This window comes from Canis lupus, chromosome 2 (assembly GCF_011100685.1).
Source record: "Canis lupus familiaris isolate Mischka breed German Shepherd chromosome 2, alternate assembly UU_Cfam_GSD_1.0, whole genome shotgun sequence".
Lineage (NCBI taxonomy): Eukaryota > Metazoa > Chordata > Mammalia > Carnivora > Canidae > Canis > Canis lupus.
This window is the reverse complement of record NC_049223.1, coordinates 55,032,256-55,044,776: the sequence shown is the minus strand read 5'-3', so window position 1 is coordinate 55,044,776 and position 12,521 is coordinate 55,032,256. Positions and strand designations below refer to the sequence as shown.

General features: G+C 41.6%; 1 protein-coding gene across 1 annotated transcript in view; it reads right to left on the bottom strand.

The window, feature by feature from the left end:
* The window catches only part of TNPO1 (transportin 1), a 61,875-nt gene extending 49,968 nt beyond the window's left edge, over positions 1–11,907 (bottom strand). The window contains 5 exon segments of the mRNA XM_038530812.1: positions 1,180–1,286; positions 5,126–5,275; positions 9,181–9,256; positions 11,799–11,810; positions 11,812–11,907. Of these exon segments, the coding sequence (XP_038386740.1) occupies positions 1,180–1,286; positions 5,126–5,275; positions 9,181–9,256; positions 11,799–11,810; positions 11,812–11,904 (438 nt within the window). The 5' untranslated portion in view covers positions 11,905–11,907.
* Positions 11,908–12,521: the final 614 nt, after the last annotated feature.

The window sequence follows — 12,521 nt, the reverse complement described above, 5'->3', positions numbered from 1 at the left end:
CCAAAGCACAATTTAAATTTTATTCAATTCTTACTTGATGGCCGAACAGATTATTTTAGTTTTTCTGTAATCTTAGTGTATTTCTAAAGGCATTATTGGAAAATGTATATATGAGAAAATAAGATTTTTTTTTTAGGGAAGGAGAAGTGTGATTTTATTTTTTTATTTATTTTTGTTTTTTTTTAAAAGATTATTTATTTATTCATAGAGACACACACAGAGAGAGAGAGAGAGAGAGAGAGAGGCAGAGAGACAAGGCAGAGGGAGAAGCAGGCTCCATGCAGGAAGGGTGGGACTTGATCCAGGGTCTCCAGGATCACGCCCTGGGCTGCAGGCGGCGCTAAACCGCTGCGCCACCGGGGCTGCCCGAGAAGTGTGATTTTAAAGACTACTTTTGGGGCAGCCTGGGTGGCCCAGTGGTTTAGTGCTGCCTTCGGCCCGGGTCCTGATCCTGGAGACCCGGGATCAAGTCCCGCATCAGGCTCCCTGCATGGAGCCTGCTTCTCCCTCTGCTTGTGTCTCTGACCCTCTCTGTCTCTCTCATGAATAAATAAAATCTTAAAAAAAAAAGAAAAGAAAAGAAAAGAAAAAGACCCATCTGATTTTTTTTGTTAGGTTATTTCTTTAAAGAGGCAAAAAATACTAAAATGGTTTCCATTCAAAACAGATTTCTAAACAAACTAGAGGCCTGCTAATCAAAGAGATTCTTAAAAATACTCAGTAGCAAGTGAGAACTCCATACAGACTCCCTTTTCCACATGGAAAGGTCACCACTTATCAGTGGCAAACAGAAGATCATAATTACTACATGATTAAAACTAGATTACATATACTTTAGCCATGTCATAAAGTATGAGGAACAAAAACAATTTAGGGAAGGCAAAAAAGTACTCATCGTTGGTAAATTTAAGCCTATCTTCGAAAAATACCACATTAATGGATTAACTGATTATAATTCTTTGTAGCAATTATAGTAAAGAGGTTTTATGAATTAACAATCCTTATAGAAAACAGGGAAGAAAAATGGTCACTAATGTAAATAAGAAGGACTTGAGGCTTCTGCTTCTAAGTTTTTAAGTTGTAGGTCTCAGAGGAATTATATTTTGGAAGGTTACAAATATACAACATGATGAGAAAAATAGAGAAGAGGAAGTATGTTAAAGAAGCAAATTTCTTTACCTCACAAGTGTTGTAATCTTCAGAATCCAATAGGCTACAGAGTTTTGGTAGGAGGTCAGGCCAATTCTGCAATTCTCCCTTGGAGGCTATGGTTGTAATCAAAATACCTTGAAAGAAAACACGTTATCTTTAGGAAATCTTATGTTAGAAACTATCACAGGAATGCACACACGTGCGTGCACACACATTCATTTAAATGGTCCAACAAATCAGCCCAGGACCTCCAAAACATGTAAATAAAAACATTCACCAAGGACCCCCTTTTGGCCATAGCACATTTGTTGAAAAAACCACAGCATAAATCAGGTTTCTAATCTTGTTTTCCAACATTTTAGAAATGTTGTATTTTTAACAATTATCTGTTTACAAAGACTACAACTTGCTCTTTCCCAACAACAATAATAACAATAGTCCCATTCATTAAAATTATAGCTGACCCTTGAATAATGGGGAGGGGGCATATAGAGGCTGGCCCCACCTCAGTTGAAAATCCACATGTTAACTGTTGACTCCTCAAAACTTTTTTTTTTTTTTTTAATGAGAGAGAGAGAGAGAGAGAGAGAGAAAGAGAGAGAGAGAGAGAAGCAGAGACATAGGCAGAGGGAGAAGCAGGCTCCATGCACCGGGAGCCCGATGTGGGATTCGATCCCGGGTCTCCAGGATCGCGCCCTGGGCCAAAGACAGGCGCCAAACCACTGCGCCACCCAGGGACCCCGACTCCTCAAAACTTAATAGCTGACTGGAAATCTTAGGGATAACATGGCCGATAAACATATTTTCGATTAACGTACACTTTATGTATTATATTTATATGGTTTTTACAGTAAAGCTAAAGAAAATGTTATATAAGCAGACCCACACGGTTCAAGGGTCAGAAGTGTCGTATACAGAAGAGAAGAAAGAAAATGGACCAAAACATTAACAGTGCTTACCACTGGGGGATGAGTAGGAGTCTGTCAGTTGCTAACAAAAATACATAAAGCTAAAATCAGCTGTCTGACCTAAGCTAGGATCACCGCCAAAACCATGGCAGGGAGAGTGAAAGCAAATGAGCCATTATCTGATGATAATTCCGTGTGCAACAATCCTTCTGGTGGTGGTGGTGGTGGTGGTGGAAAGACCCACACAACTCCTCCACCAGTTCCCACTGACAGGATCAAGGATGAATCACTGGCAAGGTGATCTTGGATCCAAGAGGCTGAGGGGCACATGCTCACTGATCATGTCACACTCCCACTGGATTGTTTCAAGTGTGTTGTGTAGCTGAGTTGTGGCAGTTAATGAATTTGCTAATGTATGAATACATAACACAAAAGTTTTGCGTTTATACAAACAGTAATAACGCAAAGGGTTTGTGTTAATATTTTCCTCTGCCTTAGCAAATTCAACATGAGTAAAATAAAACAGTTTGATGATTACAGATCATTTAGTACCGTAATTAAGATCTATATAAACTCTTATATAGTAGGCAAATTATATGTACTCTAAAATACTAATTTGTAAAAGCGGGGAAAAAAAGTGTTCTCTTATTTTGAGAATTGTGAGATATCCAAACACAATGCTTGGCATATACTATACAGTAAATAATCAATGATTATTACTAAGCAGCGAATCCTGCTTATGTATAAATTACCTTAGAATTTTCCATAGTTAGTTTTGAGAAAGTTGCTCCCAGTGGCAAAGAACTAAAAAAATGTAAAGTTGTTGGCCAATGTGTACTATGCACTAGAAAAAAATCTTAACTATATGGTAAGGGTCAATGGACTGATAGCATTTTTAAGATATACCACTTAAAACAGTCTTCTAGTAAGATAAAAAAGCACTGATGCTAAAGGTAGAGCTACTCCTTCCTGCTAATTATTCTTTCCTAAAGTTAAAATTTCTAAGAATTGGGGGTGGAGGCGGGGAAGAAAGGTCTGGACTACCTAAAGAAAACAAAGAATGTCTTAAAATAAGCAGTAATAAAAATTAAATGCCAAGCTATAATTTGTCACTAACAGACTGATATTCTTCCGAAGAGCACTAGAGAATGTTAATAGACCAACAAATTCAAATGTAACTGTCCCATATAATTTCATCCACTCCAAAAAAATTTAAGATTTTATTTATTCAAGAGACAGAAGAGAGAGGGAGAGAGACAGAGAGAGAGGCAGAAACACAGGCAGAGGAGCCCGATGTGGGACTGGATCCTGGGACTCCAGGATCACGCCCTGGGCCAAAGGCAGGCGCTAAACCGCTGAGCCACCCAGGGATCCCTTTTTTTCTTTTTTTTTAAAAGGTAGGCTCCATGTCCAGGGAGCTCACAACCCTGAGATCAAAATCTGAACTGAAATCAAGAGTCAGATGCTTAACCAACTGAGCCTCCCAGGTGCCCCTCCCCAAAGACTTTCGACTACCTAATATACCTGCAAAAAGTGAAAAATTGTAATTCTGTGTACACAACAAAGATGAGAGTGAAAAATCAGTGTGCTCAGCAATACCCACTAAAATTTTAAATATTTAAACATAACACTCTGACCCAGTAATGTCACTTCTAGGAATTCCACAGCAGCTTTCCCTTATTATATAAACACACATAAAGGATAGTCACAAATAGTAAAATTACAACCGACCATATATTCTTCAACAGGAGAATTTGTCTAATGGCTTACCACACAGTCAAGGAAATGTAGTCTTTTCAAATAAACTCCCTAATATGTACAGGTAAGATTAAAAATTTATATCGATGTGTCTGGCACACATTCACCATTCTTTCTCCCCACTGTCAAGATTGGCAGCGCATTAGGAAGGTATGTGCAGGTTCATCAGAATGAACCAGGAATAATTCCCTTTCCTTAAATCACAAATGACCTCCCCTCCGTTCATCCCATTTAAAATTGATGTTAGTGGGCAGCGCGGGTGGCTCAGTGGTTTAGCGCCGCCTTCAGCTTGGGGCATGATCCTGGGGACCCGGGACCGAGTCCCACGTTGGGTTTCCTGCATCGAGCCTGCTTCTCCCTCCACCTGTGTCTTTGACTCTCTCTGTGTATCTCTCAGGAGTAAGTAAATAAAATCTTAAAAAAAAAATAAATCAGTGTTAGTAACGGCAGTTTAAGACCTGTGTATTTTGAGAGATGTCATAGAGCCTTTACATGCCCTCCATGAGACAGAAAAATATAGAAGTGAGGAACTCTCAATGAAAATGACTGAATCCTTATGGATGTTCTTAACTGACTTCCACTCAACCAGCCTGCCAGATTAACACAAGTGTTCTGGGTCTCCATAAAATTTAGCTGCATAAAGTCCCATGGTGTACTGAAGGCTGTCCATTCGTAGGCCACTTGATTCCAACTGCCTATCTCTGCTTCCACAAAGAGAAATTAGCAACAGTCAGTTGTGTTGACTCCCAAAGCTATTTATACCAGCTATCATAATTAACCATTTTAATTCAATATTACATAAACCGATAGTAGTTTTTACTCAAGTTGAACACTGAAAAGTCTCAAAACTTGCTGTAATTAGATATAGACAAGGCAAATATTAAAAACAAGGGTAGGAGATAGTGAAACCTAAGATCCTATTCTCCAGTTGTTTTACAAAGTTTTCTTTCCACGTAAAGAAAGTGAAACTGGAAAATTATATCCCATGCATTACACAAGGAAGTCAGATAATGAGGAACTCAAAGAAAAGGCAGTAGTCCTAAATTAATATCATCTGTTAATGCCCCACTTTAATAAACTTTGATTAAGCTACTATCAGTGACTCTAGACTCACTAATTAAGGGATTTCACTACAATAACGAGTGTTATTTCCAAAGCATTTATTTAAAAGTGGCAATGAAAAAGTCCCCCCTTCAAAATCCAACATGAAAGGGATGACAAAAGTTCCTAGGAGAATAATCTATCATCTCAAAAAACCACCCAGTTAAAAACAGGATAAGCCATACCACTCTAACACTGTAACTTACCTACAGTGGCTCTAATCAGAGGAGAGGAGTCGCCAATATTGTTTAAACATTCACTCTTAATGAAGTCTGTTACACCATTTGGGAAGTTCTGAAAATGTGCTTTCACGTTATTCTTCAATATGAGACCACTCAATGATCTTGTGGGTTCATCTGTAATAAAATAATACTACTGAGTTTTAAAGTAGTTTTCATTTCAAAGTGTAGTTAATGTTTCAAATACTTCTATCAAAAAATTGATTGCAACATTCCAGTAATTTTGCGATAACCAGGAAAAAAAAAAGTATCACAAATGATTATCAAAAGATTAGCTCCATGATTTGTAGTTCAGGGTTTCTCAACCTTGGCTTTACTGACATTTTAGGTCAGATAATTCTGTTGGGTATTGTTCTGTGCGCGCCCTAAGATGTTTAGTAGTACCCCTGGCCATAGATGCCAGTATCACCTTCCCAAGTTGTGACAACAAAAATGTTTCTAGATAGTGTCCGGATTGCTGGAGGGGTGGGGCGGCTGGCAAGGGGAGGGGGGCCAAATTGCACCTGGTTGAGAACCACTGACTTAGTTTAAGAGTTAATTTAGTTTATATATGGCCACTGTACTCAAGCTTTATTGGAACCTGATATATACATCAAATTACAGATCTGAAAGTATTAGTGACTAAAAGTATCCTATTAAAAAATTAGGTGGACAAAGAATATACGGGATCACCTTCATATAAAAATAAATGGCGTTCATTTATATCATGTTTTTCACTTGACTCTGAGCTAAAAAAAAAAAAAAAAGGGTAAAACAATTTTTAAATTTCCAGAAAAACAGAATTTACATAAAAAAATTCAGTCCACAGACGGGTGTTAACAAATTTTTAAGAAGAACTTTAATACCAGTAGAATGTAACTGATGCTTTACCGATTGATATCACCACCAATATAACAACAGTTAATATCTTCTGAATGTTTATTAGGTACTGAACACTGCTAAGTGCATTCTAACTAGTGTGCTTTTAATCTTCACAACCTCTTGAGACAGGAGTTATTATCCCCACTGCACAAATGAACAAACCGACGGGTCTGCCAAAGTCACACAAGGCTATTAAGTGGGGAAGCCAAAATATGAACCTCAGGAGTCTGGCTCAAGCCTACACTTGGTGCATTCTATAGTATTGCCACCTTCCACAAAGGACTAGAAGACATGAAGAGCTGGAGCGGTGAATGGAATAGGCTTTATAGCACTACTGGTTTTACAAACCCTATTTAAAAAAAAAAAAAAAAAAAAAAGATACTACCAGCCTGCTGTAGTTTGCAGTATGTTCCCAGAATCTGATTGGTACTGAATCATTTAAGGGTGAAACATACAGAGACACAAGAGGATACCAAAGTTTCTCTGTACATAAACCCTACTGGGGCCACCACAACAACATACCCTAAAATCTTTTGTCACTGTCTAAAAACGGTTTCAATTACAACCCATCCCAATGAGTAACTTAAAATGAAACAAAAACAGTTCTAAGTTCTCTTCCAAGTTTAAAACTACCATAAAATAAGTAACCAGTTATTTAAGTAATAATCCTATTTTCTTAAGTTAGCCTTTACTAATTCACTCATACAATTTTATTTTAAATGGTACGTGTTTAAAAGATACACACTTTTTACAATAAATGCTATGAGATGAAGACTTTTAATAAGTCACAATACAAAAGTGGCTTAAAATAAAAAATATCAATTATTTTATATTAAAATATTTGTTGTAGTTAAGAAATATCCTGCCGTAAATCCAAGAAGCCACCAGTCCACCATTTCTTTTTTTAAAAAAAGGTTAAGGCTAATTTACTTTATTGGACCTCAATTTGCTATTAGATGAGCTTATCTCTGAGATCTCTTCCAGATCTAAAATTTTATTCCATGATTCAGTGTAAACAAATTCCTAAGAGGGGATGGCGAAGATATTACTAAATAAGCATTTCCATCTAAAGATGTCCTTTATGTTCCCACACTAATATGATGACCCCAATGCCAGTTTTAATAGAAAACTAGACACAGTAAATTTGTGTTCCAAATAAGACACAAGAATAAATATTAACTCTCATACTAATGCTAAGCTCCTACTATGTCCTTTGAGAAATAATGACTAATGCCTTAGAGGTAGTTACACCCAACCTCTTGCTATTTGAATTCAAAAATACTTCTGACTTACTCTGACATTCCCAAAACGCTTTAAGAAAGAATAAAGCAGTTTAACAATCTTTAACATTTGGAACTTAGGATGTGCACACTGACCACAGAATAGATGGTTTGGTGGAAGTAAGTTTAAAATTTCCAAGTCAAACAATTAGGTTAGAAAAACTCATTTACTAAATATCAAAATTTTTAAAAAAAGGAGTAAACACTAATTTGATTATAAACTAGTATGTAGGAAAAATAATCTCCGTATTAAGAAACAAAGTATCAAGTATATTTAACAAACAAGGAATAGTAATTGCTCAATTTAAATATATACTGAAGAAACTCCTCGTTTCTTAAAACCTAGATTTAGGTTTAATCCCGTCATCAAAAATTAAAATCCCTAAAATTAACTAGAATTTTAAAAATTAAAAACAAATCACAGTACTGTATAAATCACCAAAATCTGAATAAATACAAGATCAGTGAGGGGCGCCTGGGTGGTTCACTCAGTTGAGCTGCTGACTCTTGATTTTGGCTCGGGTCATTATCTCAGGGTCCTGGAATAGAGCCCTGGGTGGTCAGCTGAGAGCCTCCTTAAGGATTCTCTTTCCCCCTCCCATTTGCCCCTCCCTCCACTCATGCGCCTACAGTCTCTAAAATAAACAAAATAATCTTAAAAAAAAATTAGTGTGATTTTACTACACATGAAGGCCATTAACCCCCTAGAGCCTTGGAGTTGAACCCTTACGATGGTCTGGTAGTCTAATGCAGGCATTATGTAGCTGAAAAAAAGCAAGACAGTTGAATCAGCATCTGTGTCTAAGACTTACTTCCCAACTCCCAAGTGCCCTGATTTTTTTTTTCTTCTTCTAAAAAAAAAAACCAAACAAACAAAAAACCAAACAAACAAACAAACAAAACTAATTGCCCCATGGCTTCTAAAACACCCATCACTGAACAGGGTATAGTGTTTTCATTTAGAGTCCAATCAATTGCTCAATCGTATTTTTGTGCCTTTTGGGTGTTTGACAATGTTCCAGGAAGGGAATCTTCAATACTCAAATAATACTATGAAGAACACCTCTCACTACAATATAAGTTCCATGAGGGCAAAGACTCTTATTTTGTTTACTTTTATTGTCCCTAAGCCTGGACACGAAGTGGTACTCAATGGTATTTGTGAAACGAATAAAGTCTACTGGGACACATGACCTGTATCAGAAACAATCAAATGACCATTATCATTTAAAAAAATAAAACTGATTTAAAAATAAATAAAATAAAACTAGTTTTCAGGCTCTGAATTGCCATAAAAGTAATTTAAACTTGACTCTGTTGTTTTCTTTTTTTTTTTTTTTTTTTGACTCTGTTGTTTTCATTATACTGTTCAGTATACGGTTAGAAAGTTAAGTCACAAAAGTTTATGAAGAGAATGACTCCAGTTTTAGTTAGATTTTAAAAATAGTATACAGCCATAGAAGACTGTAGGATTAATCAAGAGTAATATAATAAATCTCTCTGGGTGATAGGACTGTAAGTCATTTTGGTTATATGAACTTTCGATGGTTTTCTAGGAATCCACATACATTCGGTTTTTAGCAAATCCTACATTCAATTGGTATATTAAAGTTATGACATTCATGTACAAGAATTCAAGCTAAAATACCAAAGCCAACTTTGCAACACCCTTTTCATTCACAAAATACGAGGGAACTTATTATAAAAACACCCACCTAACAACCTAATGCTTATTAAACATCTGAATACTTTGCTCATTCCACAATGTAAAGCAGTGGTTACTACAAAATGCAAGCCTTTGATATGAGTATCACTCAGCCTATTTTAACAGGTCTTGAAGATCTTTCCAAGTAGTTTTTAATCAATACAAACCTTACTTACCTTCAGACTTTAATTTTGTAAGAACAAAAATCAAGTAGTTGTTAAAATCTGGATATTGATTGAGTTGTTCCAGTTTCTAAAACAAACAGTAGTTAAGGAAACTTCTCATTGTAATCTAAGGAAAAAAAATCAAGCGTTTTTAATGTAAAATCAAGAATCTTCTTTTGTGTCATTTTTAACCTTGCACTTTCTTCTTCAGAAGAATAAAGTTATTAAAACCATCAATACATTATTCCAAGAACACACTAATGGTTATGTTAAATCTCTTAGGTGCTTTATGACTGAAAGAGTAAACTTAGTATCAATAATTATATTGATCAATATATCAATATTTATATTGATATAAATATAATATAAATATAATTATATTCAATAAAACATAAGTTTCACCTTCAGAAGGCTCAACATAGCAAAAAAATGATCAAAACAGAATTTGTGATTTGAACTTTAAAAACCTTAATCAGAAAGGTACTTAGATACAAAAATGATGACAAAAATGAAAAGCATTCCAAAGAAATGAAAACAGGTCTTTAAAAATTACTTAGGGAAATCAACTTTATAAAATGACTTTTTAAACTTAAACTGAATATAAAATGTCACTTATACACAAGTCTGTGTATCAAGTCCTATTACATAAGGTCAGTATGAAATTACTGAACTGCAATAGTTCTACAATTGTCCCCCCTCCCCAAGATCTAACATTTCTAGGGACTTAAGTCTGCAGGTATTTCATTCTGTTGGCAGTCAACAGTGACGTAGATGTTGTATCATATCTTTCTTCACGGCCTCTTAACCTCTAATACTCTTCTTAATAATACTCGTAATTGGGTTTTACTAGACAGAAGTATTCAAATGTCTTTACTCAGATCTAAGTTGTTTTGTTCTGAAATTAAAACCATGGTGCAAAACTCTTAGGTATCAGCTATTGCTCACTAGAATACCCTCAATAGTTAGTGGTGAGAAGGTAAATTAACTAGTTAAAAGGTGGTCTCTAAAAAATTTCCGAAGTCTTTCCTTGCTCAAGTAAAACCCAGCGGTCTCTTTCTTTAGTGAATGGCCAAGATCGAAAAGCCGATGCGCTAATTTTTCATCAACATCTCCTCGTAAGATTTACCTTCTTGCAACTTGGGCTGGATCTACCCTTATTATTAAGTCTCAAGCCCATACAAAAACGACAATGCAATAAACGCTTTCCTTAGGACACACAAAAGAACAAGGTCATCCATCACCAGGCACTTTGAGAATATAAAGCAATGCTTATTATTTTTTTTTAAATACGGTTTGCCTACTGAAGTTTAATTTTAATTTGTTCCTTATGCTCCAGGCACACAGAACGGACTGCAAACATGGATGGTCTGCCCCAGCGCAGTACGAGGCGTGTAAAAGGTATTTAATAAACACGTACCGAAACAGGGAATAATCCTCTATAGCGCTACGGATGGGACTGCAAGGTTGGTCACGGGCTTGGCTAAGTGGAGAATTAACTGTGCCGTACGATCACCTGCGAGTCCACTAAGTACCATCAACTGGTCTCATCCCCTCGGCCACAGCCACCGCGGGCGAGGCCGGGTCGCAGCCGGGCGCTGGGGCCTGCACCCCGCGGGCTCGGAGGACGCTCGGAGCTCCTCGCCCCCGCTCCGAGGTCCTGCCCCCAGGGTGCTGCCCCCCGAAGTTCTGCACCCCGTGGTCCTGCCTGCCCCCGAGGTCTTGCACCCTCAGGTCCTGCACGCCGAGGTCCTGCCCCCCCCAGGTCTTGCCCCCGGGGTCCTGCTCCCCCCCCAGGTCTTGCCCCCGGGGTCCTGCCCCCCCCCCAGGTCTTGCCCCCGGGGTCCTGCCCCCCCAGGTCTTGCCCCCGGGGTCCTGCTCCCCCCCCAGGTCTTGCCCCCGGGGTCCTGCCCCCCCCAGGTCTTGCCCCCGGGGTCCTGCTCTCCCCCCAGGTCTTGCCCCCGGGGTCCTGCCCCCCGGAATTGCCCGCGCGGGGCGAGCCGAGCGGCCACGTGCCTCCGCCCCGGGCCGGGGTGCAGCAGGGCCGGGCCGCGCTCCCCGCCCCCCCCTCCTCCTCTTCCTCGGCGGCTCCGCGGGCTGCCCGGCTCCTACCTACCGGCTCCGCGGGGTCGCTGGGGGCTAACAATAGAGACCACAGGGGTCTCTGCGAAAAACCGCAGGCGTTAAGTGTCTTGTTTTTGTCTTAAATTTCTGTAGCCGGGGCGCGGGGGCCGGGAGGGCGCGTGTCCTGCCGCCCGCGCCGCAACAGGTGCGAGGCCGGGCCCCCCGCCTCCGCGCCGCCGGGCCCCGGGACCTCGGGGCCTCCGGGACCGGGCGGGGGCGGCGCGGGCCGGCTCCACCCCGGGAGCCCCACCGCCCCCCCCCTCCCGTTGCAGTGCCGGCGTGCGCACGTTCGTCGGTGGCGCGTGTGGCTGCGTGGCGTCTTTTGTGCGTCGTTGCGTTGGTCGCGTGGGGCGCGGTGCGCTTGCGTGCCTACGGGCCGCTTTGCGCGTAGTTCGATTATCCGTGCTGCTTCTGCTGCGGGATTCGGGCGTTTGGTTTATGGGTCGTGGCGGCGGTCGGCTTGCGTGCCCGCGCGGGCGGCTGCGGCGGGGAGGCCTCGCGAAGGATACTTGTTGCACGGTCCCTCTGGATGGTGGTGTCCGGGGACTGCGACTCCTTGAGCAGCTGCAGGATCTGCTGCAGCCCCTGCTCGTCGGGCTTCCACTCGTACTCCATCTTGGTTTGCTGCAAAGAAAGCCAGACAGGAAGCGCCGGCGGCCGTGAGTCCCGCGCGCAGGCCCCGCGCCCCCCCGCGCCCCCGCCCCGCCGCGACCCCGCCGCGCCCCGCCGCCGCGCACCTGCCGGGGGCGCCCGGGGAGCCTCGGACGGCGAAGGCCGGGGACGGGCCCTCGCAGCTCGGCCGCCAACGTCCGCGTCCGCTGCCGCCGCGGCCGCCGAGCAGGAGCCGACCAGACTGAGTCACCGCGAATTTGCAATCTGGCCCCTAGATCCGCTCCCGGGAGCCCCCTGGGTCCTAGTGCCGCGCGGCTTCCGCCCGCCCGCCCGCCCGCCGCCCAGCGACGCAAGGGCGCGGGGCCAGGCCCGGCTGCTCGGCCCCCCCCGCCCCCCCGGCCCCCCCCCCCCGCGGGACACCTGCAGAGGTCGGACTCGGGGCACTAGTCACTCCGAGTCCCCAGGGCGAGCAGTGGAGAACCACTGACATGGGGGGGGGGCGGGGGAAGGCCTGATCACTACCCCCGACAGCTCCATACTAGGGGGAAAAAAAAATCATAAAGTTTACATTTCAGTTTTAGATAGAACCACTGACATGGGGAGGGGGAAAGCCTGATCAT